The 24,479-nt window shown below is 47.6% G+C and overlaps 1 protein-coding gene across 2 annotated transcripts; it reads left to right on the top strand.

Moving 5' to 3' along the window:
- The first annotated feature begins 2,620 nt into the window (after positions 1 to 2,620).
- Positions 2,621 to 23,187, top strand: LOC142915963 (uncharacterized). 2 transcript variants are annotated; one of them, XM_076061603.1, is made up of 7 exons: positions 2,621 to 2,691; positions 10,102 to 10,231; positions 12,540 to 12,724; positions 13,802 to 14,003; positions 20,555 to 20,630; positions 22,262 to 22,326; positions 22,962 to 23,187. In XM_076061603.1, the coding sequence occupies exons 2-7, from the start codon at positions 10,180 to 10,182 to the stop codon at positions 23,087 to 23,089; spliced, it is 708 nt and encodes a 235-aa protein (XP_075917718.1). In that variant the 5' UTR covers positions 2,621 to 2,691; positions 10,102 to 10,179; the 3' UTR covers positions 23,090 to 23,187. The 2 variants fall into 2 exon arrangements, with proteins under 2 accessions (XP_075917718.1, XP_075917719.1); XM_076061604.1 differs by lacking the exon at positions 22,962 to 23,187 and adding an exon at positions 15,888 to 16,060.
- Positions 23,188 to 24,479: the final 1,292 nt, after the last annotated feature.

Raw genomic sequence — 24,479 nt, forward strand, 5'->3', positions numbered from 1 at the left:
GAGTGGGACCTGCGCCTTTAGTGGCACCACGACGTGGAACGAGCACACGGCACCAACTGTCCCCACTTCCTGAAATGGAACGGGGTTTTACAATCGATGCACGTGCAACTAGTCTCAATGATTGTTGCGCACAGGAGTGCTTCAGGAGAGCATCAGCGAGGTTTTACTGTTCCTCCTCCACTGGAGGGGCGCAGGCTACAGCACAGCGGTTTACCACCAGGCACTCCGTAGTTTGGGTTGTGTGGACACAACATCGCAGGGCTGTGAGACTTCTTGAAGGAGGAGATGTGGCACATCAGCCTGTTGATGTTTTGATTTAAAGCTTTCCTTACTGCAGTAATTCATATTCTTAGCTCTTTCGGTAAAGTCACATTGAAGGGAAACAATAAAATATATATTGTGTTTTATATATATTTTATTGTTTTATTGTTTCCCTTCAACGTGACTTTACCGAAAGAGCTAAGAATATGAATTACTGCAGTCACGAAAGCTTTAAATCAAGAGTCCATCTATGTTCTGAAAAGAGGAGGGGGGAGACGAAAAATTAATTTATGCTGTCTGAAAGCCACCGTAAGCGTGAACAATCAATTAAGACCTGAAATGGTTTATCAAATCCTTCCAATGATTGCTAAGCCAGAGTCCATTTTCTCGGTTGAAATTGTCTCTGTGTTTGTATATGTGGATAGCCTCATGAACAAATCTCTCATGGTAGCCAGATGGATTGCAAAGAACCTCTGTCTTGGAGAAGTCAATGTCATGTGAGCCTACTGAATTATAACAGTGATCTGCCATGGCCGAGGTGTTGGTCCTACCGTGTTTAAGGTCTGCTTTGTGTTCACGAATGCGGTCCGAGACATGGCGTTTGGTTTCTCCAATGTAACTACTACCACAGAGGCAACTTAGTTTGTAGACACCAGGGTACTGTATGTCGTGATAGCGAACTAATGCGTATAATGCTCCCACATTTATAATGAACTTAGGTGGGTGACCACTATTGATTCCCATGTCACAGGGCTATACCTAATACATGAAAACTTGAAATGAAACTTGAATAACAGACTGTTGAGGCAATTGCTGTTGGCGAGTAACAGCGTCTATGAAGGCTGGCACAGCACACGAGCAGTGGGTGGCCAACAGCAGGCCCGGCCACCAGAGACCCACAGAGACCCACAGGGAAACATAGAGACTGACAGAGACACACAGAGACCCACAGAGACTCAGAGAGACCGACAGAGACACACAGAGACCCAGAGACACCCACAGAGACACACTGAGATACACAGAGACCAACAGACACAGAGACTCATAGAGACCCACAGGGACACACAGAGACCCGTACAGACCCGTAGAGACTCATAGAGACCCATATAGACCCAGAGTGACTGAGACTCGTAGACACCCATAGAGGCTCAGGGACTCACAGAGACCCATAGAGACACCATCACCACCACCATCACAACCATGATCATCACCACCATCACAACCACCACCACGATCACACTGCACCAGGTACTCATTTAAAGCCATACCGACCCATGGAAAGCGGTTTAAATATTCGGCACCATTATTGGTCGTGAGTGGGGAGGAATTGAACTCTGTTCACTGGGTTCGCAACACAGCATTGCAAGCCACCACACTGCCGCTCCCCATTAGGACGACGCACACGGCATTGACAACCTTGATGCTTCCGGTTGCTTGCGATGAAGTGACCGGTTGGCTCAGCCTGTCAAGAGCACCGAGCTGTACCGCTGAGACCATGGGTTTGAAATTCAGGCAACTTGCTTGGATTTTAAACCAGGTTTCTCAAGCGTATTGCATTTGGCTAAATTCCAGCTGAGAATGAAAATATCAGTTTCACTCTCGTACGTGAAACATTTTTCTCGGTGGCAGGGCGTGTGGGGAGGTGCTGCTCATGACTGTTTGGGGGGGGGGGGTGGTGGTGACACGTGGCCCCCCAATGATCCGATCAAAATCCCTCATTTCGATCGGATCATTGGGGTTTACAGTGAGGGAAAAAAAGTATTTGATCCCCTGCTGATTTTGTACGTTTGCCCACTGACAAAGAAATATAATTTTAAGAAATATAATTTTAAGAAATATAATTTTAATGGTAGGTTTATTTGAACAGTGAGAGATAGAATAACAACAACAAAATCCAGAAAAATGCATGTCAAAAATGCTATAAATTGATTTGCATTTTAATGAGGGAAATAAGTATTTGACTCCCTCTCAATCAGAAAGAATTCTGGCTCCCAGGTGTCTTTTATACAGGTAACGAGCTGAGATTAGGAGCACTCCCTCTAAGAGTGTCCACAGAAGCAATCAATCAATCAATCAGATCCCAAACTCTCCACCAGTCAACGCCCTACCTGGTTGATTGACGTTGAGAGACCACGCCCACACACGTGATCGTCTAACGTGGTCGATTCCCACGTCTACACAGTAGGAATCGATTAATGAAGGTTCATTTTAGACCACTGTTGATTCCCATGTTATCCCAATGCAAATCGATTTTATTAGCCTAAGCCACAAATAAATCGGTTCCCATGTTATCCCAATTGAAATCGACTCATACATCCGTAATTCTATTATAATCGATTCCTAATGTTATCCCATTAGGAATCGGCGCGAGAATAGTTAATCGAAATTTGAATCGATTTTCTCTGCAGGTGACTTGGCGCAGCAGCCACGGTAAGCCGAGCCGATCGATACATCATCGGGTGCCAGGTTGTGGTGGACGTGGGGAGCGGTGGTGCAGTGGTTAGCGCACTGTGTGTGTGTGGGGAGCGGCGGTGCAGTGGTTAGCGCACTGTGTGAGTGTGTGTTGAGTTTATGTGTGCGTTGGGGTGGTAGCTGTGAACACAGTGGGTACTGTGTGGTTAGTAGTGACAAGTACATTATTATACAGCAGTGCCTTAAACTTGTTATTAGATTCAAGTATAACGTTGCAATGACTATTGTTTGCTAAACATAACTTAACATTTTTAATGACTGAGTTGAGTTTATGCGTGCGTTGGGGTGGTAGCTGTGAACACAGTGGGGACTGTCTGTGTACTCAGTAGTGAGTAGTACATTATTATACAGCAGTGCATCTCATACACACACATCTCATACACACACACGCATCTCATACACACACGCATCTCATACACACATCTCATACACACACACATCTCATACACACCCACGCATCTCATACACACACATGCATCTCATACACACACACGCATCTCATATACACATGCATCTCATATACACACACATCTCATACACACACACATCTCATACACACACACATCTTATACACACACACTCGCATGCATCTCATACACACAAAGACAAAGACCCCCGTATAGCCTTAACAGACTCGGGGCAATCGCTGGGAGCCAACACCTATGAAGGCCGGCCCAGCACACGATGGGGTGGGTGGCCAAACACCACGCCCGGCCGCATTTGTCTCCCAAGTGGCGATGTTCACACCCTGCACCAAGTACTCATTTAAGGCTGAGTTGACTTCAAAGACGGAAACAGGAATACTTCTTCACAATTATGGCAAATCGCCTGATGAAGCTGGTTGTAATAATCAGTGAAACGTCATACTCTAATGGTAAATGTTCTGGGTTTACTATCCAATACACAACCAGTGTGCTGAAGCAGTAACTAATTGGCACGTTTTGTTTACGTGACAAACCTTACTAATTGGCTGTGTCAGGTGGTGACGGGTTTAACGACACATTTATATTTACGCAATCTAACCCAAAAAAGGTCTCTTTATTATGGATGATATTGGTCGCAAAAGCCTACTAGGTTTTAAACTGAGTCGACCCAGGGGAAGCCCAGGACTGGTTCAGATCATCGTCGCTGGTGTTGGCCGTGAGTGGGAATCACTCAGGTCGCCAGGTTCGTAGTGCAGCACGCTCACCGCTGCACTACCGCTTCCCATATACACACACACACATGCATCTCATACACACAACAAAGACAAATATTTCGATTTAAAGCTTTCGTGACTGCAATGATTCATCTTCTTTGGTTCTTTCGGTAAAGTCACGTAGAATAAGAAGAAAATAATAAATTGATAAAATAAAATAACACAATAATATTCTCACGACGTTTCGGCCACAACACAAGCGGCCTTCATCAGGTGAAGGGACGAGACTGTCTGGTAGGACAGCGCTGGAGTGAAAGAGCCACGTTCAGATCACGGCCTTTAAGCCTCAACTTTAGCACCACGGATAGCTACGGGCCCCGTTCAGACGGACGAGTTCGTCCATGGTCGGAACAGAGGAGGGGGAGAGAGACAGCTGCGAGGCCCTAGTATACTCCATGTTGTAAAACCATACCATTAACCGTGGTGTGAGAGGTATTAAGAGGCAATGCTGGCGAAAGAGCTGCGGTCTGAAGGTCATCGTAAAAATACAATTAATTAAGAACAGAAATGATTTAAAACATCTTTCCAGTGGTTACTAAGCCAGAATCCATCTTCTCGGTTGAAATTGTCTCTGTGCTTGTATATGTGAATGGCCTCATGAACGAATCTCTCATGATAGCCGGTTGGTTTGCAAAGAACCTCCGTCTTGGAGAAGTCAATGTCATGTGAGCCCACTGAATTATAACAGTGGTCTGCCACGGCAGAGGAGTTCGTCCTACCGTGTTTCAAGTCTGCTTTATGTTCGCGGATGCGGTCCGAGATATGTCTTTTGGTTTCTCCAATGTAGCTACTACCACAGAGGCACTTTAGTTTGTAAACGCCCGGGTACTGTATGTCTGGAACAGCATCTTTTACAGATGGAACTAAATCACGGATTTTATGTACTGTGTTGAATCGGACCTGGATCTTGTGTTTATTCAGGATTTTGGAGACCTTTTTTAGTGACCGCTGCAATGTAGGGTAAGGTAATAGTTTTGAGTGGCTCCACAAGAGGATCCTTCTTCATGACTGGAGTGATGGCTTTGCGGATTGTGTAGTCGGCGTAGCCATTAGCCCTGAGAGCCTGGTGTACGTGCTTGAGTTCACTGGTAATGTGTTCCTGGTCGGAAATGCATTGGGCTCTATGGTATAGAGTCTTGATGAGGGAGTTCTTCTGGGATGGATGGTGGTGGGAATCCGGTTTCAAGTAAGCATCTGTATGGGTAGCTTTCCTGTAGACAGAGTGGCTCATTGAACCATCATGTCTCCTTTTAATTAAGACATCCAAAAAGGGTAGTTTGCCATCTTTTTCGACCTCCATGGTAAATCTGATGGCTGGGTGTATGGAATTGATGTGGTCGCGGAATTGGTCTAGAGCAGGCTGGCCATGTGGTCAGATGACAAAGGTGTCATCAACGTACCTCTTCCATGAGGTCGGGCGTAGAGTGGCAGTCTGGATGGCGTCAGTTTCAAATTTTTCCATGAATACGTTGGCTACAACCGGAGATAGGGGGGAGCCCATTGGGGTGCCCTCAGTTTGTTTGTAGAAAGTTCCATTCCAGGTGAAGTATGTGTTGGTTAAGCAATGTCTCACCAGGGGGGGTACATCAGTATGCAGTCCTTGATGAACCAGGTCTTCAATGATAGCGATGGTGTCAGGTACCGGGACTTTGGTGAACAAGGACACCACATCAAAACTGACAAGCAGGTCGTTTGGGGACAGGGAAATGCCTTTGATTGTCGATACCAGGTGAGTAGAATTTAGTATCGCAGAGGTGGTTTTTCCAGTGAAAGGTCGCAGTATATCAGCAAGAAAACGTGCCAGTTTGTAGGTGGGGGAGTTGATAGTAGAGACGATGGGACGAAGGGGTGTATCTTCTTTGTGTATCTTTGGAAGGCCATATAATCTTGGTGGTCTGGCAGCAGAGGGTTTCAACGAGAACTGTTTGATCTCATCAATTAATGCTGTTGAATCAGAGATGATTTTGTTCGTTTTGGTGACCAGGCTGTTGGTGGGATCTCTTTTTATTTTTGTATAGCTGCCATCGTCGAGTAGTTCTTGAATTTTGTTGTTATATTCTGTTTTGTCCATGATGACAGTGGCATTGCCTTTGTCGGCTGAGAGGACGACAATATCATCCCTCTTTTTTAATTGAGATAATTCAAAACGTTCGTCTTTGCTGATGTTGCTGGGTGGCAACTTAGCGTTTTTGAGGGTTGCAGCGATTTCAGATCTTGCTACGCTGCAGAGATGTGACTCAAGCCCTTGAGTGCAACGTCGACATGGGCAATGATATCATTATTTTATCAATTTATTATTTTATTCTCATTCTACGTGACTTTACCGAAAGAACCAAAGAAGATGAATCATTGCAGTCACGAAAGCTTTAAATCGAAATTTAACCGCCTCTACGGGGAGGGATTCCACACATCCTTAAGATCATTCAAAAGACTCCGGGATAAGAAGGCTCAACTAACTTTGCTGTCACACCGAGACACTTACCGGTTAATGCTATCATTGCCCTTGTCGACGTTGCACTCAAGGGCTTGAGTCACATCTCTGCAGACGTAGCAAGATCTGAAATCGCTGCAACCCTCAAAAATGCTAAGTTGCCACCCAGCAACATCAGCAAAGACGAACGTTTTGAATTATCTCAATTAAAAAAGAGGGATGATATTGTCGTCCTCTCAGCCGACAAAGGCAATGCCACTGTCATCATGGACAAAACAGAATATAACAACAAAATTCAAGAACTACTCGACGATGGCAGCTATACAAAAATAAAAAGAGATCCCACCAACAGCCTGGTCACCAAAACGAACAAAATCATCTCTGATTCAACAGCATTAATTGATGAGATCAAACATTTCTCGTTGAAACCCTCTGCTGCCAGACCACCAAGATTATATGGCCTTCCAAAGATACACAAAGAAGATACACCCCTTCGTCCCATCGTCTCTACTATCAACTCCCCCACCTACAAACTGGCACGTTTTCTTGCTGATATACTGCGACCTTTCACTGGAAAAACCACCTCTGCGGTACTAAATTCTACTCACCTGGTATCGACAATCAAAGGCATTTCCCTGTCCCCAAACGACCTGCTTGTCAGTTTTGATGTGGTGTCCTTGTTCACCAAAGTCCCGGTACCTGACACCATCGCTATCATTGAAGACCTGGTTCATCAAGGACTGCATACTGATGTACCCCCCCTGGTGAGACATTGCTTAACCAACACATACTTCACCTGGAATGGAACTTTCTACAAACAAACTGAGGGCACCCCAATGGGCTCCCCCCTATCTCCGGTTGTAGCCAACGTATTCATGGAAAAATTTGAAACTGACGCCATCCAGACTGCCACTCTACGCCCGACCTTATGGAAGAGGTACGTTGATGACACCTTTGTCATCTGGCCACATGGCCAGCCTGCTCTAGACCAATTCCGCGACCACATCAATTCCATACACCCAGCCATCAGATTTACCATGGAGGTCGAAAAAGATGGCAAACTACCCTTTTTGGATGTCTTAATTAAAAGGAGACATGATGGTTCAATGAGCCACTCTGTCTACAGGAAAGCTACCCATACAGATGCTTACTTGAAACCGGATTCCCACCACCATCCATCCCAGAAGAACTCCCTCATCAAGACTCTATGCCATAGAGCCCAATGCATTTCCGACCAGGAACACATTATCAGTGAACTCAAGCACGTACACCAGGCTCTCAGGGCTAATGGCTACTCCGACTACACAATCCGCAAAGCCATCACTCCAGTCATGAAGAAGGATCCTCTTGTGGAGCCACTCAAAACCATCACCTTACCCTACATTGCAGGGGTCACTAAAAAAGATCTCCAAAATCCTGAATAAACACAAGATCCAGGTCCGATTCAACACAGTACATAAAATCCGTGATTTAGTTCCATCTGTAAAAGATGCTGTTCCAGACATACAGTACCCGGGCATTTACAAACTAAAGTGCCTCTGTGGTAGTAGCTACATTGGAGAAACCAAAAGACATATCTCGGACCGCATCCGTGAACATAAAGCAGACTTGAAACACGGTAGGACGAACTCCTCTGCCGTGGCAGATCACTGTTATAATTCAGTGGGCTCACATGACATTGACTTCTCCAAGACGGAGGTTCTTTGCAAACCAACCGGCTACCATGAGAGATTCGTTCATGAGGCCATTCACATATACAAGCACAGAGACAATTTCAACCGAGAAGATGGATTCTGGCTTAGTAACCACTGGAAAGATGTTTTAAATCATTTCTGTTCTTAATTAATTGTATTTTTACGATGACCTTCAGACCGCAGCTCTTTCGCCAGCATTGCCTCTTAATACCTCTCACACCACGGTTAATGGTATGGTTTTACAACATGGAGTATACTAGGGCCTCGCAGCTGTCTCTCTCCCCCTCCTCTGTTCCGACCATGGACGAACTCGTCCATCTGAACGGGGCCCGTAGCTATCCGTGGTGCTAAAGTTGAGGGTAAGAATCCACCCATTTTTTCGCCATATAGCATTGTGATATATAACGACTTATTGTTGGTAGCTTAGCTGATTGGAGAATATAGAGTTTATTGATAACATTAAGGTAATTTATATTTTAGTTGTTTATTGGTTCACTATATAGTACTGTGAATAGCTCAGATGTGTAGGCCTTGACTTCAACATAGTCATTTCTGTGACCAGTCACTAGCTAATCACTCAGTTATTTCAATGCTAAATTCGCCTAGTTATTTCAATGCTAAATTCTCCTGTTTGATTTGTACTAAGTGCCTCGGTGAATGTGTATGGTCTGACTTTAACGTAGCTATTTCTGTGAGCAGTTACAAGCTAATCACTCAGCTATTTCAATGCTAAATTCTATGCTAATTCCATTGTCAAGGGGTGCCTCTGCGGATGTGTATGCTTTAACTTAGCTATTTCAATGCTAAATTCTATGCTAATTCCATTGTCAAGGGGTGCCTCTGCGGATGTGTATGCTTTAACTTTTAACATAACTATTTCTGTGACCAGTCACAAGCTAATCATTCAGCCATTTCAATGCTAAATTATATGCTAATTCCTTTGTCAAGGCGCTTTGTTCCTCTCACACAGCTTAAAGGCCGTGATCTGAACGTGGCTCTTTCACTCCAGCGCTGTCCTACCAGACAGTCTCGTCCCTTCACCTGATGAAGGCCGCTTGTGTTGTGGCCGAAACGTCGTGAGAATATTATTGTGTTATTTTATTTTATCAATTTGTTATTTTATTCTCATTCTACGTGACTTTACCGAAAGAACCAAAGAAGACAATGTTTATACTTGCTCTGATGTCCGTGATCTTTGTGTTTGATATAAATTACACCCCCTTTTATAACGTTAGCTGATTCGATGGCTTCGTTATGTTTTCTTCACCATCGTCTAAATTGTTGCTCTCGGCATATACGCGATGCCACCGCAAGATCAGTGACGCGCACGCCGCTGTCATACTTTTTTCTACGATCTCTTATTTCACGTCGACAGTGATCCTCGCCATTTTCTTCGCAGCTTGGCTTTCCTCACTAACCTTCTTGAATGAATTGACAAAAAAAATTAACGTTAAAATAACAAAAAACACCACGTGGAAATTCACGGAGAGTTGTAGCAAAAGGGTTGCGCACTGAACGAGATCTACTGGACAGGCAGACTGAGGAGCGGCGCTTTGTTTAAGTCGTGAACGGGCTCTACTGTACGCGGTGACTCATCCCGACCCATACAAGTTGCAGCAAGCGCGTCGTACCCCAAGCAAGACGTATCCCAAGACATTTTTTCTCTCGTCAAATACACGACGTGGACCAAATTCAACGTATTCCAAAGCGGTCGTCCACTGTAAATGCGTTTTGGTGAGGAGAGTGCGATGTTGCTGTGATGTAACAGTCGATAACGCTGGTGTTGTTGACGACGAGGTACAAGAACCAATGGTCGCCGCCTCAGAGCTGAATGTGAACGTCCATTTCAATGCTATAAAATACTGTGAATTATTAAGGTCTAAAATATGAAGCGCGGTGGAAGGATGTTGTCTGATCGACTTATTGCAAGTTAGAGATGTTAACTTATTTGTATTGTATAATGTCATTGTAGTGGTGTGTGCATTGTCTTAATCAATAATCTAATGGTGTGAAATGCATTGTGTTTTAATACGCAACATACATAGGGTTCACGGCGGGAGGAGAAGGGGACGGTGGTGGTGTACCAGCTACACCAGCGGCAGCAAGAACGCGCCGGCCACGCCATGTTGCCGCGGTGTCTAGCGGTGCTCCTTCTGGCCTCCGTCGCGGTCCGAGGTAACAACCACCGTGAACACCGACCAGTCCAGTTCGCTTATTGGTTAGAGCCCTGTGAGCCATGCGGCTCTTGAATCGGGTTGCAACCGCAACGAAACAAAACACGAACAAGAAACCGCAGCGGCAGCATCCAGCAAGCGTCACCGTGACGGTAATCGTCATTGACGCCGTTGTTCGGCATCGTCTTGTCTAGCGTCGTCATCGTCGTCGTCATTCGTAGACGCGTCAGCACCGCCATCGTATAATCCGTAGTTGTGGCAGCAGGTTTCCGACATCGCTGTTATCAGCAGAGTTCATCATTTGGAGAGGCTAATAGGGTGGCTGGAATCGCCAGTGTTCTGTGCATTGAACAAATAAACAGCCCAGGGCCTGCGCTTGAGCAATGGCGAGCTACAGGAGAATGCCACACGTATCGGAGCATTCATAGCTCGGGGTGAGCAGCTCTATCATGGGATGCCTTTTCACCAGTATCAAAGTATTAAATATAAGAATAGATTTGACCCTTTTGACCAAGAAAACAGATGTTATTATATTTTGATTTAAAGCTTTCGTGACTGCAGGGATTCATATTCTTGGTTCTTTCGGTAAAGTCACCATGTAGAAGGGAAACAATAAAATAATAACAATATAAAACAATAAAATTCCCTTCTATGTGACTTTACCGAAATGACCAAGAAAACATGTTATTATGTTCAAATACCAAATAGATAACTTTGTCAAGGAATCAATTACTGCATCAGCTACACGTACTTGTGGTGAACATGCAAACAGACATGGTCTGATAAAAAAATATATATATATAGTGCATTGTACTCTTTGGTTTTTTCGGTAAAGTCACGTAGGTAAAAAAAAATCTAGAATCTAAATGATAACAGCTGAATTAAAAACTAAATTAAATGATTAAATTTAGTTGTTTTCATTTATTTTATTGATTTTTTTTTACCCACGTGACTTTCCCGAAAAAACCAAAGAGTATGAATCCTTGCAGTCACGAAATCTTCAAATCTAGAAATAGCGCATTGTCTTTGTACTGTTGTTGGCGTTCCCTGGTCTGACAATGGTGAGGCTAGGCCATTAAGAACAAGGCTGTCTCTGGTGTAGACCAATCGGTTTCTCAAAGACAATGCATATAACATTATAGTCACGTTACTTTTTTTTATTTAAAGCTTTCGTGACTGCAGGGATTCATATTCTTGCTTCTTTCGGTAAAGTCACCACGTAGAAGGGAAACAATAAAATAATAATATATATATAAAACAATAAAATTATCACGATGTTTAGACTGCAACACAAGCAATCATCATCAGGTGTGAAAAACCACAGCAAGCAATGTATTTATTATTTTATTGTTTCCCTTCTACTTGACTTTACCGAAAGAACCAAGAATATAGTTACATTATTATTATTAAAGCACTGCATATATTATCAGAGGTTGTTTGCATGGTCACCACACGTACCGTATGTGTGGTCATTTTCAGACTTGGTTCCCTGCAAAAGGTGTCTATTTGGTGTTGGAACATCTTAACACAACTCCTCTTTGATTAGTTTAACACGTAGGCTTTCGCGACCAATATTATTCATAATAAAGGTTTTTGGGTTAGATCGCGTTATTTATAAATGTGTCGTAACCCTCCACCACCCGACACAGCCAATCAGCAAAAAAAAGTGTCACGTTCACAAAAGACAAATAATTCACTACTTTAGCCCACCGGTGTGTTAAAGAGTGAATCCACATTTACAGTTTGAGTACGACGTTTCGCTGGTAAATACATCCAGCATCATCGGGCAATTTGCCAGAATGGTAAAGCCCTCGCTTGCTCCCGGTCTTAAATAGAGCAGCAGGGTGACGTCATCATTTAACTCATATCAGGTGCAGTGATGAGAGGCAGGGGGGGAATTGTAATTATATAATCGATTGGTAATCAGCCATTGGTTATGATTAGTAATGAGTTGTAGATTAGTAATTAGTTGTAATGTGTGTTAGTGATTATATGCTACGTTAGTAATCCGTTCATTAGCATGTGTTTCCCCTATAAGGAATTGTAATATGTATTATTTAATAATACTCAAACTGTAAATGTTGTGGATTCACTCTTCAACACCACCGGTGTGGGGCTAAAGTAGTGAACTATTTGTCTTTTGTCAACGTGACACTTTTTTTTTGCTGATTGGCCGTGTCGGGTGGTGGAGGGTTACGACACATTTATAAATAACGCGATCTAACCCAAAAACAACCTTTATTGTGAATAATATTGGTCGCGAAAGCCTACTACGTGTTAAACTCTCTTTCTCCTCTCTTCCCGTGCAGATGTAACGTTCGCAGCAAAGCTCCGGCTCTCCCTGCCGGAGAGGCTGGACGTGACGGAGGGGGTGAGCTTGACCATCAACTGCTCTTTCTCACCGCCGCCGACCGACCCGAATCACGTCATCGTCAAGTGGTCCGTGTTGCCCGCGTTCTACTCGAAGAACACGCCCATTGGCGACGTCATCCAGGTGATGGGCGGACCTCATCCCGGCTCTAACTTTGAATGACCTGACTCCCCCGTCCGTGTCGCCGCTGGCATTGACACGCCGCGGTTTTTGTTTAACCGGCGGCGCGTTATTTGCGCGTGTTTGTTTTGCTCCGGAGGAGTGACGGTGTCACTCAACGACCCAGCTAACGTCTCGTCGAGTGCCACTTTTTTGTTGTTTTAAATAAGGATCTCGTTTTAAGAAGTTTGCCTAATTTCGTAATTGAACGGCTTCCTATTGAATGAAACTGGCACACCCAAGGGATAAAGCCCCACGTGCACAAGGAAAGAGCGTGCGATGTTCCAAACAAATAAAGTGGACTCTTTGATTATCCGCACTTACAGATCGGGAAGACGGCCGTGGATAATTCAAAGTCACGGATAATCCACAACTTTAACCAGTTTCTGTGGATCTCTATGCCAGAAACCACTAATATAAGTTATACATTACTAGACTTAAGGCTTTCGTGACTTCACGAGTTCATATTCTTTGGGTCTTTCGCTAAAATTTCGATTTCAAGTTTTCGTGACTGCAGGGATTCATCTCCTTGGTTCTTTCGGTAAAGTCACCACGTAGAAGGGAAACAATAAAATTATAAAAATAAAACCTAATAATGTTATTATGTTTTATTATTTTATTATTTCCCTTCTTTCGGCAAAGTCACGTAGATAGGTTCATTTTATTTGAACCTATCTGCGTGACTTTTACCGGAAGACCCAAAGAATATTTACATGTCACTGACGAGACGCGCATGCCGAATGATAACACTTTACTGCCCCTGCCCAGCAGAAGGCTCCGCCCACTTAAGCGGATGACGGCGGGGCCACAGCCAATCGGGCATCAATCAAATCGCGGCCGAATTCGTACGCTGCAGGAATCAAACAAAATAAAAAAAGTCGTGCATCGCGAAACTTCGCCGCCTCCTCCGCACCGCAGTCTGGGAACGCTGCGCGAGTCGCCGGGAGCCGCTGTGGGACGCTCGGGAGAGACGGGCCGGAGACGGGCGGGCGGGCGGGCGGCAACACCGGATCGCGGCCTTTCCTTTTTTCTCGTCCGCAGATCTACAACTCGGGCGTCGACGTCGTCGGCGTCGGGGTGGCCGCGCACGTGGGCGACGTGGCGAAGGGCGACTGCTCCGTGAGGCTCCGGCGCGTCTCCGCGGGCCTCGGCCCCGTGATTGGGTGCATGGTGGTCTGCGGGCGGTGCAACGCGGAGGACGTTGCGGTGGCACGGGAGGCGACGCTGAACGTGACGGTCGCAGGTGAACGGAGCGAGCGGCGTTTGGGGGGGACCGTCCGATCACAAAAGGCCACTTGGCAAAAGATGGGTGGGTGGGTGTGGGTTGGTTTTATTCTAGATTTGAAGGGGACTCCAAAAACCTCAACGGTAACTCCACCCAACCCCGGTCAATTAAAATCCAAAGGGGCATCCTCTTAAAATAATCCGTCCCCAATAAACAAGGCACCGCCAGTGAACTTGAAACCAACGCCGGGACCATCCTTTCTACATCACCAATCCATATCGACGCATCAATCTGGCTCACAATGCCTAAACTCCCGCCATTAGACACTTTTTTTTCCAAATGTCTTTTGCTGTGGTTTTCACACCTGATGATGATCGCTCGCGTTGCGGTCGAAACGTCGTGATTTTTTGCTATTTTATTTTTACCTACGTGACTTTACCGAATAGAACCAAAGAGTGTGGGTTGGTTTTATATATCTACGGGAACATTTTTGGCGGTCTCACGATGATGACGAAAAGAAGAGGCTGCTTTTTTTACCACTTTCCGTTCGTCACGTCCTGAAGATGTTGCAGACGCCACTGCCGCCGTCTGTTGAGCTTGGGACTCTCGGTCCAAATTAGGCGACCGGACACACGGGTACCCGGTTTGTTCGTATTTCTGAAAGTTCCTAGTAGGACATTCGTAAGTAGGGAGTCCCTGTGATCAATTATTATAATAATATAAATTATCTTCTTTGGTTCTTTTGGTAAAGTCACGCAGATTGAGAATAAAATAATAAATTGATAAAATAAAATAACACAATAATATTTTATTTTCATTCTACGTGGTGACTTTACCGAAAGAACCAAAGAAGATGAATCCTTGCAGTCACGAAAGCTTTAAATCGAAATATAAATTATATTTGTAAATTCTGATATCGCGTTTAGCATCTATATACGCTAGCATAATGACTCCCCCCACCGCCCCCCTTTAACGAGGATTCCTTTAGCGCTCACTTTTCCCAGGGGGCCGCACCTCGAGCACTGAGGGAGGCCTGCCTGCAGTGTACCGGTGGCGTGCGCGCGAGGGGAGAATTCTCGTGTAGCACGATTCACGCGGGCCCGAGGGATGAAGCCGGTGTCATCCCGTGCGACGGCCCGAGCGGGGAGCAGCTGCGTTGGCGGTTAGCGCTACGCTGCTGCTGCTACGAATCTGGCGGCCCGAGTACGATTCCCGTTCGCGGCCAACGCCGGTGACGGTGATTTGATCCGGCGTCGGCCTGAAACGAGTTCCCAGTGCGGTTTGCAAACATCGCCGCTGGGGAGACAAAGGCGAGCCGGGCAGGCGTGGTGCTGGACACCCACCCGCCTGGTTGTAGTGTGCCAGCTTTCATAGCCGCTGCTCGCTAGCGGCACTTGACCTAACCGTCTGTCGAGGCTGTACAGGGGGATTTTTGCCTTTGATACTCTTGAGCGTCCTGCGTGATAACGTCGCACGTCTGGTGCGCATCGGTCGACCCCACGGCGCCTGCTGCTGGGTCTGTCCCCGTGACCTACCGCCAGTCTTCAAGTGCGCCGAGCCTGGCGACAAGCGCCGTGTTGTTGTTGTTGTCGACACCCTTAGAAGAGAGCGTGCGGGGTTAGAGTGATAATGGTGAAGATGCCCCCCCCCTCCCCCCGGTGAGCCGTGTCCAGGCAGTGCCACGTTTTAGCGATTGATCCTCCTGCCTGCCTTGCCGCAGGCGAAGTTTCAAGTTTTTTTTTTCATTTCATTTTATCGGGCGCGGCCCTGCGAGCCGCGCGGCTCTCAGGTCGGGTGCAGCAACAACAGCGAACGAACAAAACGCGAAGCCGCGTTGAGCCGGTGGCGCCGCGTGCCGGTCTCACCGAGCCCTTCTCCGTCGCCGCCCCGGTTCTCTGTCAGCCCCGCGGCGGCGCGGTGGCGACGCCGCCTCCGACCCCACAGCGACCGCGCCGCTCCCCTCGCCCACGAAGGGGACGTGGCTGGTGGCGGCGGTGGTGGAGGCGGTGGCGACGTTGACAGCGCTGGGCTTGGTGGCCGGGGCTGCTGCCGTCGTCGCCGCGTTCGTCTGCAAGGTGCGCTGAAGCCCGCCACCTGTTCTGTATTTTGAATTTGTGGTGTCTCTCATCATCACGGTGGCTATGAGATGTTAACTACCTCGCCCGGTATGCAGGAGGTCATGGGTCTGACCCTGATGTCTGCTGTACATTTGAAGTCTGCGTCTCTCTCTGTCTTTCTAAACACGAGATTTTGATCCTGTCCATAGTAGAGTTTGTTTGGGTGAGATCGTGTAAATATAAATGCTCTGTCGTTAAACCCGCCATCACCTGACACAGCCAATTAGTAAGGTTTGTGTCACATAAACAAAACGTGCTAAGTAGTTACTCGTTTATCGTGTAGTCTATAGTGTACTGTACAGTGTAGTGTATAGTGTAGTGTACAGTGTAGTATGCAGTGTAGTCTATAGTGTAGTATACAGTGTAGTGTATAGTGTAGTCTATAGTGTAGTATACGAGTTCATCACATACCGTTTGTGTGTTGGAGCGTGAACCCACTACAACATTTACAATTATAGTGTAGTTTATAGTGTAGTGTATAGTGTAGTGTATAGTGTAGTATACTTGTTCAACACTAACTCGTTGTGTGTTGGAGCGTAAACCCACTGCAACATTTACAATTATAGTGTAGTTTATAGTGTAGTGTAGTATACAGTTTAATGTATAGTGTAGTGTATAAAGTAGTATACTAGTTCAACACTAACTGGTTGTGTGTTGGAGAGTAAATCCACTACAACATTTACAATTATAGTGTACTCTTTGGTTTTTTCGGTAAAGTCACGTATAAATAAGAAATAATGAAATAACATAATAGCGTACGACGTTTCGGTTGCAACACAAGCAGCCATCATCAGGTACAGAAGAGCTAAATTTACGAGACGGGAGACACATAACCTCAGATGTATACACAGACACCCAAGTAGGGGGAACTAACACAGATACAACAGGGGACACAGAGAGAGAAGCATACCAGACAAACAGGGTTTAGCAAAATTTTTGGAAACCATGTAAAGCAACACAGTCGGTCGGTCAAAACACAATTAATGCATAGTCCGGTTGATCACGCTATTTCAAAAGATTGCTAAATTGCAAGTAAAGTATGAAACTCAAAATACAACAACAACCGCCATTCGCCACTAAGTGGCGGTGACGTCACCACGACGCTTGTGCCAGGCTATGTGCACCGTGAGGCCACGTGAAGTGTCGAACGCCCGCTGGCAGGAGGTCACTGGGCAGACCCAGGTGCCACGGGTCGACTGACTGAGATGACTGGCTGATGCACCACCTGTGCCCCCTACTGTGCCAACCTGCTGTGCTTTAGCCACCCGGCGCTCCGCTCGTTGTTCTGAGCGTCGCTCCTCCGCCCTCCGTTGTTGTTGGAGGGCGACTGCCTCCAACTGCCCAGTAGCATCCTTCACGAGCCTCCTCCACAGAGGCCGATCTTGACACCGCTGGTACCAGTCATCGGCAAGTCCACTCAGCTCCACGTCCTCCTGTACCACATCACTCCATCTCTTCTCTAGCCCGTGCCGCGCCCGCTTAGCCCCCTCTTCTTCTGGCACTGCAGCCTCAGCAGGGTCATCCTCACTTTGTGCCACGATGTTTTCCTGGCTGAGGGATTTTCCCTCCCCCAGGACCTCACAGAAATGCTCAGCAAATCTGCGAACCTGTTCCTGGGGGTCGGAGATTGGATCACCGTTTTTTCCCCTAATGATGGTAATAGGTGTGGCGCTGCAGGTTACTTTTTTGATGGAGTTAAATAGAGATTTGTGATCACGGGCCACTGAGGCAGACTCCATCTCCTCAGCAACCCGCGACCACCACCCATCCTTGCAGCGCCTCACGGCTCTCCGAACCTCCGAGCGAAGGCTGCGGTAAGCCTCCTCATTCTCTGACGTGGGATTCTGTAGCCGATGACAGTGGGCCTGTCGCTTTTTCTCAACCATCCTGAACACCTCCTCTGTCAGCCAGGGTCTCTGGGGAGGTCTGGACCGCGTACCCAAAGCAGCCATTGCAGCTGCATGAGTCACAGTCCTAAACCTCGCCCATTTACCCTCGACATCAGGAGGAGTCGGGGACGATGCCAATCCCAGCCGCAAGCGATGATGAAATTCTCGCTTGCAACTTTCATCAGATAACTGAGACCAGGCCACTTTATGTTGGAATGGGGTCCTGGGTGTACACCCACCACCGGAGTGGAAGAATGGCAGGCGCATCTTACAGATGACTAGTCGATGGTCAGAGGGCAGATCAGCTCCACGGTAGGTCCTGGTGTCAAGGACATGGGCTCGCATTCGCTGGTCCGTCACTATGTAGTCCAGCAGATGTTCTTGCTTGGACCCGGCATGCATCCATGATGTTGTATGGATGCGCCGATGCCTGAACAGCATGTTGGTAATTACAAGCCCATGGGCTGCACAAAAATCTAGCAGCCTCCTACCGTTGTTATTGAGCTGATCTGGCCCATGCCCTCCAATCACTCCAGACCAGATGCCAGTATCATGACCAACTCGGGCATTGAAGTCACCCAACATGATGACTCTATCCCGAGGGGCCACTTTAGCCAGCACCTGTGACAGGAGGTCATAGAAGGCATCTGACTCATCGGCTTTGCCTGCATCCCTCCACGGATGTTCATCTTCGGTGGGGGCATAAGTAACCACGACCACCATTCCTCGCCTCCGGTTGATGGGAAGGCGAGCCCAAAGTAGCCTGGGGCTTACAGCTTCCCACACCTCACCGCCACGCTCCCACGCCCCCTTCATTCTTTTGTTCAAAAGAAGACCCACACCCTGTTGTTTGGCAGTCTGCTGCCCCGAGTAGAGGACTGTCCACCCCTCATGGTGGCAGGAGCCAGAGCCGGTCCACCGGACCTCCTGAATGCCGCATAGATCCAGGCGGTACCGGTCCAGCTCCCGACAGAGGAGTGGCAGCCTCTCCTCTGCAGTGAGCGTTCGAACATTCCATGTGGCCACCCGTAGTGGCTTTTTGTTGTTTCTGGAGTAGCCCCGAGGGTAGGTATTCAATCTCCTGGCTCCGCCAATTGGGGTTTGGCCAGGAGACGTCATAGACGCCTGGCCCCCCGGGGCCTCCGGCACAAGCTTATTAGTTACATATTTCAGTTTAATTCGTGGTTTCGTGGTAATTAATTGAAGGTGGAGGGGTTACCAGCCCCTCGCACCCGTCCAGAGCCCCCGTTTAGCCCCTGTGGTGGACACATATGCCATGAGGGGAGGAGCCAATCAAAATTGGATCTCCCCCCACAGCACTGTCCACGACAGAGTTGCCCGTCCGGCACCGCGAGGAGGTAGGGGGTTGTTTTGCCGGACTCAAAATACAGACACACACACACAGACAACCAAGTGGAGCGAGCCAGCACAGAGACAAGGACACAGCAAAGCCGCCCCAAACAGGCAGAGAAGGCAAGGCTGAGTGACAATGGGACAAAATCAGCACGAGGCATGCACGGAGCAAAGCAGGGCGCTGCAGCACACAACATTTGTCTGTGTTGCTTTATATGGTTTCCAAAAATTTTGCTAAACCCTGTTTGTCTGGTATGCTTCTCTCTCTGTGTCCCCTGTTGTATCTGTGTCAGTTCCCCCTACTTGGGTGTTTGTATATACATCTGAGGTTATGTGTCTCCCCTGTCTTGTAAATTTAGCTCTTCTGTACCTGATGATGGTTGATTGTGTTGCAACCGAAACGTCGTACGCTATTATGTTATTTCATTATTTCTTATTTATACGTGACTTTATCGAAAAAACCAAAGAGTTATCCCTGCAGTTACGAAAGCTTCAAATCAAATTATAGTGTAGTGTAGTATACAGTGTATAGTGTAGTCTATAGTGTACTGTACAGTGTAGTGTATAGCGTAGTCTATAGTGTACTGTACAGTGTAGTGTATGGCGTAGTCTATAGTGTAGTATACTAATTCATTACTAACTGGTTGTGTGTTGGAGAGTAAATCCACTACAACATTTACAATTATAGTGTAGTTTATAGTGTAGTGTAGTATACAGTTTAATGTATAGTGTAGTGTATAATGTAGTATACTAGTTCAACACTAACTGGTTGTGTGTTGGAGAGTAAACCCACTACAACATTTACAATTATAGTGTAGTTTATAGTGTAGTGTAGTATACAGTGTAGTGTATAGTGTAGTCTATAGTTTAGTTTATAGTGTAGTCTATAGTGTAGTATACAGTGTGGTGTATAGTGTAGTCTATAGTGTAGTATATAGTGTAGTGTATCGTGTAGTCTATAGTGTAGTATACTAGTTCAGTACTAACTGGTTGTGTGTTGGAGAGTAAATCCACTACAACGTTTTACAATTCGAGTACCTGGTGACATTTCACCGGTAACTACGACAACAACAACCAGAAACATCAACAGACCTGACGATGCTGCTTGCTGCTGCTGCTGTTGTATTTCGGGAAGCGTCAACGGAGTTCCGTGCGTTGTTGAGTTTATCTTCCCACCCTGCGCGTGATCTTCTCGTTCTCTTTCCTCCAGCGAGGGAGCGACGGAGCGTCCCAATCCTGGTTCCCGAGTGCCTGCTGATGAGTCACGCCGTCTCTGCCGAGTGCAGGTAGCCACCGCCACCACCACCAGCAGCTCCACTATCACCATTCCCAACACCACCACCCCCACCACCACCACCACCAGCAGCTCCACCATCACCATTCCCAACACCACCACCACCACCAGCAGCTCCACCATCACCATTCCCAACACGACCGCCGCGATAGTTTTGATGTAGTCTCTTTGTTTATCAAAGTTCCTGTGCCTGACACAATTGCAAGCATTGGAGATTTGGTCCAACAAGGGCTGAATGCTGATGTACCGGCCCTGGTGACACACTGCCTCACCAACACTTACTTCACCTGGAATGGAACATTCTGCAAACAAGTTGAAGGTACCCCAATGGGTTCTCCCTTATCTCCAATCCTAGCCAATGTTTTGCATGGACAACTTTGAGACGGATGCCGTCCAGGCATCCACCCTACGTCCATCCTTGCGGTACGTGGATGACAAATTCGTCATCTGGCCACATGGCCGACCAGCTCTGAACAGATTCCTCAACCGCATCAACTCTCCATACACCCAGACATCAAATTCACAATGGAAGTGGAAAAGGATGGCAAGCTACCCTTCTTGGATGTTTTAATCGAAAGGAGACCAGATGGCTCAATGGGACACTCTGTCTACAGGAAAGCCACCCATACGGATGCTTATCTAAAACCTGACTCCCACCACCATCCTTCCCAGAAGAATTCCCTCATCAAAGCTCTACACTATGGAGCTGGATGTATTTCCGACCGTCATCACCGAGCCAGTGAACTTGAACACGTACACCAAGCTCTCAAGATGAATGGATATTCAGACTACACAATCCGTAAAGCTATCACCCCAACCGTTGGGAAATAACTGTCTGAGGACCCAATTCAAAAACATCACCTTGCCATAGCAAGAGGTCACCAAAAATAATTAAAAAACAATGAGCAAACACAAAATGCAGGTTCGAATTAACACAGCACGTAAAATTCGTGATCTGATCGCATCTGTGAAGGATGTGATCCCTGACATGCAATACCCCAGCGTCTACAAACTAAGCTGTCGTTACATTGGGGAAACTAAGCGACGTGTCTCGGACCGTTCTCGTGACCATAAGTCAGATCTGAAACACGGTAGGACCAATACCTCGGCCGTGTGCTGATCATTGTTTTAATGCGGTGGGCTCACACGACATTGATTTCTCTAAGACGAAGGTACTTTGCAACGGAATTGAAGGCAACAACCATCTACAGGCAACGATGACGATGGTAATTGTTGTTGTTGTTCCATTGGAAACCTCATTTGCCAGTAACAAAATATGATAATTGTTTTTTTAGCCTTTTATCTGGCAACAAAACTGACACCTTTTTTACAAGGAGTCATGTTTACATTGACCACAATACCTGCGGTCGGAAAGCAACCAAAAAACAACAACTCTGATAATGTATGCACGAGGCTCTAAAGAAAGCTGTCTCGGGTGTGGACCAATCAATTTCAAGTACAGTGCCACATACATTATCAGAGTTGTTGTTTTGTGTTTGCGTTCCGACCGCAGGTATTGTGGTCAATGTAAACATGACTCCTTGTTAAAAAAGGTGTCAGTTTTGTTGTCAGATAAAAGGGTAAAAAAAAACAATTATCATGTTGTTGTTGTTTTCCCGGCAGGAGAGGGGGAGGAAGTGGAGGTTTGGCCGATGAAGACGATGAGAAAGGGTGGGGAGAGACCGCCGGTGGGTGGGGAGGGACCGCCGGTGGGTGGGGAGAGACCGCCGGTGGGTGGGGAGGGACCGCCGGTGGGTGGGGAGGGACCGCCGGTGGGTGGGGAGGGACTGCCGGTGGGTGGGGAGGGACCGCCGATGGGTGGGGAGGGACCGCCGGTGGGTGGGGAGGGACCGCCGATGGGTGGTGGGGAGGGACCGCTGGTGGGTGGTGGGGAGAGACCGCCGGTGGGTGGTGGGGAGAGACCGCCGGTGGGTGGTGGGGAGAGACCGCCGGTGGGTGGTGGGGAGAGACCGCCGGTGGGCGGGGAGAGACCGCCGATGGGTGGTGGGGAGGGACCGCCGGTGGGTGGTGGGGAGAGACCGCCGGTGGGTGGTGGGGAGAGACCGCCGGTGGGTGGTGGGGAGAGACCGCCGGTGGGTGGGGAGGGACCACCGGTGGGTGGGGAGAGACCGCCGGTGGGTGGTGGGGAGAGACCGCCGGTGGGTGGGGAGAGACCGCCGGTGGGTGGTGGGGAGAGACCGGCGGAGGGTGGGGAGGGACTGCCGATGGGTGGTGGGGAGGGACCGCCGGTGGGTGGGGAGGGACCGCCGGCCTTCGGATCTTCATTCCTTGTTCTTTGTGGCGGGGTTCTTTTCCCTTTAAGGTTTTGCAAACGGCGTCAAAGTGCAGACATCCGGAGGGCATCCCGACTCCGCCCAGTGCCACAAGACAACGGAGACAAGTTTGGGAAGCCCCGGTGCATCCGTTACAAAAACCTCGTTCTTTTCTTGAATACCCAACGATGCCCATGCACATCGTATAATTAGATTATTATTATAATGCGTTGTTTACGTTGTTTTACGTTCTAATGATATAAAAATGTTTGGGGGGGGGGGGGGGGGGTGGGCGGGAACGGCACGGAAACCACCACGAAATCCACGGTGGGGTTTCTGCGGCGCGATCGTGACGGAGTCGCGTGTCGCACGTCGGGAAGGAGGTTGTTGTGTGTACCTCGGGCGGGCGTCCACGAGTGGCTGAGCTCCGTCGGGGACTGGGGGACCACCGAGGACCACGGGTTCCACTCCCGCGGTCCGATCGCGGCTTCAGCCGGCGTTGGTTCTTCGCGGACACGGCTCGCCTTTCGGCGCGAGCGCGCGGCGAGTTGACGGCGAGCCGATGGGCTTAACCTCCATCGCCAACGGCCTCGCAGAATCATTCTCATTATGAGACCTCCTTTGCCAGTAACAAGATATAGGAATAGGTTTTACCCTTTTAACTGGCACAAAAACTGACACCTTTATTCAAGGCATCGTGTTTGCAATAACCACAACACAAGCAGTCAAAATGCAAACAAAAAAGACAACTCTGATAATAATATTGGCACTGTCCTTGAATTTGATTGGTCCACACCCGAGACGGCTTTTCTTAGAGCCTAGTCTCCATTGGTGTTGGACCAGAAGACGCCAAAAGGTCCAACACCAGTGGAGACTAAAGGGCTCTAAGAAAAGCTGTCTCGGGTGTGGACCAATCAAATTCAAGGACAGTGCCAATATCATTATCAGAGTTGTCTTTTTTGTTTGTTTGCATTTTGACTGCTTGTGTTGTGGTTATTGCAAACATGATGCCTTGAATAAAGGTGTCAGTTTTTGTGCCAGTGGTGACTTTACCGAAAGAGCTAAGAATATGTAATGGGGGGGTTGCGAGGCCATACTTCACCGTGCCGGTCGGCGCGGGTTGCTGAAGGGGACCGATCCGGACATCGCTTGCCATTTAAGTTAACCGCGGCCGGCAATGAAGGTCGGGTCAGCGGGTTCAGAGGACGGCGCGCTAACCGTTCTTCTGATGATGATGATGATGATGCGTCGTCGATTTCCCGAGAAAGCCTCGCCCGAGTCTCGGGACGCGCGCTTCAGGAGGGTGCTTGCGTGAGGACGCGTTGCGTTGCTGTGAACCGTTGTTCATTTTAAATTTCGACTTGAAGCTTTCGTGACTGCAAGGATTCATCTTCTTTGGTTCTTTCGGTAAAGTCACCACCACGTAGAATGAGAATAAAATAATAAAATAACACAATAAAATTATCACGACGTTTCGGCCACAACGCAAGCGGCCTTCTTCAGGTGAAAGGAACAAACCTGCCGGGACGACAGAGCTTCAATGTAGCTCTGAACAGAGAAGAGGCTCC

Source organism: Petromyzon marinus, unplaced genomic scaffold (genome assembly GCF_048934315.1).
Source record: "Petromyzon marinus isolate PM22_M1 ecotype Great Lakes invasive population unplaced genomic scaffold, UKy_Petmar_22M1.pri1.0 PM_G_Scaffold_37, whole genome shotgun sequence".
In the NCBI taxonomy this organism is placed as follows: Eukaryota; Metazoa; Chordata; class Hyperoartia; order Petromyzontiformes; family Petromyzontidae; genus Petromyzon; species Petromyzon marinus.